The sequence below is a fragment of the Patiria miniata genome, unplaced genomic scaffold (assembly GCF_015706575.1).
Source record: "Patiria miniata isolate m_02_andy unplaced genomic scaffold, ASM1570657v1 HiC_scaffold_28, whole genome shotgun sequence".
NCBI classification, from domain to species: Eukaryota; Metazoa; Echinodermata; class Asteroidea; order Valvatida; family Asterinidae; genus Patiria; species Patiria miniata.
In genome coordinates this window covers 7,085,631-7,090,573 of record NW_024037067.1, presented here as the reverse complement: position 1 = coordinate 7,090,573, position 4,943 = coordinate 7,085,631, and the positions used below count along the sequence as shown (strand labels likewise).

The window sequence follows — 4,943 nt, the reverse complement described above, 5'->3', positions numbered from 1 at the left end:
GTCCAATTTCAACATGACATTGCCTGCATTACTTTTGTAATTGGACAGTTGCTAACAAAAATCGTTTTCCAAGAAACAAGTCATAATTTTATTGAAAAACACTGGAATGCAGAATTGTACATTTTATACTCCATATAATGACCTTAAAAATCGACCAATTGTTCAGTATGTTCAATTGTGCACCCAGTCAGTGTATAAATCTTTTAAAAGGAAAAAGAAAAAATCACCATCATTCTTCTTTTAGTGTTTTCAGTGTGAAGTTTAATTTTATAGTTTCCAAGTGTTCTGTGTATGTTTTGGTACCAATCGTACTTTGCTATAATAAGGTGATTTAAATGGTGGGATGGAGCAGTAAAAACTGTGTGGTATTAATACCGGTTAGGGATCCGGTTCTCAATAATGGCCCAGGCAAAAGACAAGGACCCTAACCGGTTTCAAACATCACATTCATAACTGCTCCATCACACTACACGTATACTATTCCCATTCATAAATGCCTATAAAAAAGCCATAAGAAGTCTAACAGTGCACAAATTAAAAATATATATATATAAATAGATAATAGGGTTCCTATTAACTATATATATGTTGGTATGTACCAAAATAATTCAACAATATTCTTTACAGGTAGGGACTGCTTGCACAAAAATATATATTCTTTGGAAGCACCACCATAAGATGTGTTTAACTGAAAATACATGTTTTCAACAAATGTTTATGCACATACAAATGGACAAATAGGCATATGGCATGAGAGTGCATTTCAATTGCGCCGTTGGGAACTTTACATGTTGGATTCAGGCCATTCTCATAATTGTTTTCATACAAAATTAACAATCGATAATGTCTATGTCCCACACAAAATTCAAACAAATGCTTTATCAATGAAAGGAAAGCAAAATAAAAGGTTAAAAACGTCAAAACTTGATGTCTCTAAAACAACTGTCTCTTCTTTTTGTAAATGATGACTCACTTGATTCCTTTTCTCATGCATACCTGGTAAAAAGCATTGCCCTAATACATGCAAGACTTGGAGTGTCCACTGAAGCTTGTCTGTTACAATGCAGCCCAAAGTAAAAGCAACTCTATCTGGATTCAGATCAGATTCCCCCAAATCATGGAATTAGCTCATCATACATACTCCTTTTTAAAATGAAAGGAAAATAAAATACTAAAGCCATATGCATCATGTGTAAATATATATACATTATCAAAAGACAAGTTGCCTTGTAGCATAGTTAAATATATATATGCATATGATAAATAAAATATGTAAAGTACTTAAAATTATTAAATCAGTTATACAGTAACTCAACCAGTGCTCACCAAAGAGGATATACAAGCTTTTCCAGACACTTTAAGTGTTTTTTGGCAACTGGAACACTACCAATCTATTATTAGAGTCTGTCCACAAAGCACATAGCCAGCTTGAATCTTTGCATTCATCAAAGAGAAACATGTCGTCGTTTTGCCCACGAAGTGACAAAAACCTCGAAAATCAATCATTGTTCGAATTAAAGTTTTACTAGCCTTATTATAGTTGTCTACAATAGTTGACCAAGTTTCAAAGCGAAATATTGTTTACTTTCTTGATTATTGTAAACAAACATTTGACAAAAAGCATGAAATCCGCCTTTTTTCGTTTTTACGAAGTGTAAAAAAGTGTAAATTGTTCTCAAAAAGTGACAAAAAGTCGCCTCATGAGCAGGGCCGGAGAAATTATACATTGGTCTACACGCGTCAGGATGGGAGCATACACGTGCGCACGAACGATGTTGAAAAAGAACAGACGCGCACGCTCAACTGTCATATGACGCGTAAAAGTAACAAATTTGTTGCGTCAACAAAAGTACAAATAAGTACAGCCTCTGCGGTTTCATGTTCCCACGAAATGACAAAAACTGTGTACAAAGTAATGGGGAAAATATGGGACCCAAAGTATTGATGTTCTCACCAAGTTCTCCAGTGCAAAAATGTTGTATTAATGAATTACTGTTTAATTAAGAACTATTTTTAACAAACAACTATGAATTAGCAAAGAGCAAATCATAAGCTATCGGACAATGCAAACATTTCCGAATTCTGTTACTGCGAAGTAGTTGAAAATGTCTTGGGATGAACTTTTGTCGAATTTTGAGGTTTTGTTAATACTTCGTGAGTAAAGCGACGATGTACATGTCATCATTGGAGTATGTGGGCTGACAACCACAATGAGAAGCCATGTGCATCATGTTTGTGCACAGGCAGTATGCGCACATTCAGTACCCCACTGGGGTTGTCAAATTAAGAACACATGGTTGTGGCAAGACAAATGTGATCACTAGATCAGTCTATAGGCCTGTCTCAGATTGAACTGCAGATGTTCTTTTGAAGCAGACACCAACTTCCAAGACAATGTTTGGTGTGACCAATATACAGATTGTGGTCCGTTGATCACACCAAGTTTACTTTGTGCTTTCTTTACAGAATCATTACTGATTTTAACTGTGTCCAGTTGGATCTTTGCTTTAGCGTGCAATGGTTTACTAATTTGTTTCTTTAAAGAGAGAAAAATACAAAAATATAATAAATAACATACAGATTTTTAGTTGCTCAATTAAAACGCTTAGAAAATCTTTTATCACCAGGTATATTCAAAGTTAAACATATCAAAAGATCAAGAGATGATGGATGCTCAGCCAGATCATTTGGGTGCTTGATAACAATAAGTCAAAGCATTCATTTACAAGCTGTTACCACTGTTAAAAGGTTTCACGTCAGATTTTTGTGCACACGTCTTGGACACAAGTCATGTCGGTTATTTGTTGAACACCATGGTGCAAGCATTCAAGGATCAGTCTATTACTGCAGTAAAGCTGGAAAAACAGCTCAACATTTATCGGCGCTTGTATGATTTAAAGGTTTAGGCGACAAAATTTGCAGCATCCAAGCCGACGGTTGATGGATTCTCAGATCCTAGATGACATATCTACAACAACAAAAAAGGAAACAAAATCTGAGTGATCTCCAATATTTATAAGGAGAATCTAAAGCCATGTTGGCATTGGACTAATATGTGTGTGTGATATTTTACCTATATGATAATGAAATCCACATTGGTAAAATCTTACCAGTGTCCACACTTGGACTTTGGACTCAGGAAAATTTGACCAAGATTGTGGCTTAAGTAACCGATCTGGGAATAAACATATCTGTGCGATAAGCTGTCACTCTTATTTGTCGTAAAGTATGACATGAATAGCGAACGCTGTTCACTAATGCCATATTACAAAGTATACTTTAATGTCCAACAGTGTCCATAATAGCTAGGATGACTTTTATCAAAAAATGGAAGGTGTAAGATGAAAGCCGTAGAAATCATGCACAATGCAGGGTTCCTGTTTTGTGTAACCTGAACACCGTAAATCATGCACAATGCAGGGTGCCTGTTTAGTGTAACCTGAACACCGTAAATCATGCACAATGCAGGGTGCCTGTTTAGTGTAACCTGCACACCGTGAATCATGCACAATGCAGGGTGCCTGTTTAGTGTAACCTGAACACCGTAAATCATGCACAATGCAGGGTGCCTGTTTAGTGTAACCTGAACACCGTAAATCATGCACAATGCAGGGTGCCTGTTAAGTGTAACCTGAACACCGTAAATCATGCACAATGCAGGGTGTCTGTTAAGTGTAACCTGCACACCGTGAATCATGCACAATGCAGGGTGCCTGTTTAGTGTAACCTGAATACCGTAAATCATGCACAATGCAGGGTGCCTGTTTAGTGTAACCTGAACACCGTAAATCATGCACAATGCAGGGTGCCTGTTAAGTGTAACCTGAACACCGTAAATCATGCACAATGCAGGGTGCCTGTTTAGTGTAACCTGAACACCGTAAATCATGCACAATGCAGGGTGCCTGTTTAGTGTAACCTGCACACCGTGAATCATGCACAATGCAGGGTGCCTGTTTAGTGTAACCTGCACATCATGCCCACATGTACAGCTTTTCGTTTCTGTATTACCGACTCATACTGTCCACACTGGACTGCTCATCTTGGGACAATTGACCTGTTCACTATTATTGGACAAAGTTTGGCAAGTCAAAGTAACTACTCGACTCAAGCTGGTAAGTGAGCTGGTTGCACAAGACTTAAATGGCAAGAGTTAACACCGTCTTGGTGAGTTTTGCACACACAAAAACAGTCCAATGCCAGCATAGCTTAAAAACCACATTTGTTATGGACATGAGAGTCAACAGGCAGGCAGTAGTTAAGCAAACACTTTGATAAAATACATTTTAGAAAATAACTTCAATAAAAAAGTAACTTAAACCATTAGAATTATAGACAGGGCACACTTCAAGATTAATGTCAAATTAGATAATGTCAAATTTTGTATATAGACATACATTTAAACATATGTAAACTGTGTTAAAAAAAATTGATGTCATTTTGCAAAGTATTTTCTTTTTGTGTCATCAAGTTTCTTGATGATGTCATAAGGATGCCATATTTTTGGTGTATATATCTATGAACTACCAAAGCTACCACATGAAGAATCTGAAGTCACCATGTTTTGTTCATGAGATATGCTGACAAGATTCACAAGTTAAAAATATTTATAAAAAAATCACATGAAGTCATCATGATGTCACGTCAATTTCAACCTACTTGGTGGGTGATCACCCACTTTGCGTGAGATCAATTTGTGAACTATCAACAAATGAACAGCTAGTGACACAATATCCCTACACACCCATGCTTGCTTTACATTCACTATGTAGACAATATCCCTACACACCCATGCTTGCTTTACATTCACTATGTAGACAATATCCCTACACACCCATGCTTGCTTTACATTCACTATGTAGACAATATCCCTACACACCCATGCTTGCTTTACATTCACTATGTAGACAATATCCCTACACACCCATGCTTGCTTTACATTC

General features: G+C 36.7%; 1 protein-coding gene across 8 annotated transcripts in view; it reads right to left on the bottom strand.

Moving 5' to 3' along the window:
* Window positions 1–617: 617 nt before the first annotated feature.
* LOC119734953 (caspase recruitment domain-containing protein 11-like) overlaps window positions 618–4,943 on the bottom strand; it is a 41,937-nt gene continuing 37,611 nt past the window's right edge. For all 8 annotated transcript variants that reach the window (XM_038208607.1, XM_038208608.1, XM_038208600.1 and 5 more), the window contains one exon: window positions 618–2,968. In XM_038208607.1, the coding sequence (XP_038064535.1) occupies window positions 2,956–2,968 (13 nt within the window). In that variant the 3' untranslated portion in view covers window positions 618–2,955. The remainder of the gene's footprint in view (window positions 2,969–4,943) is intronic.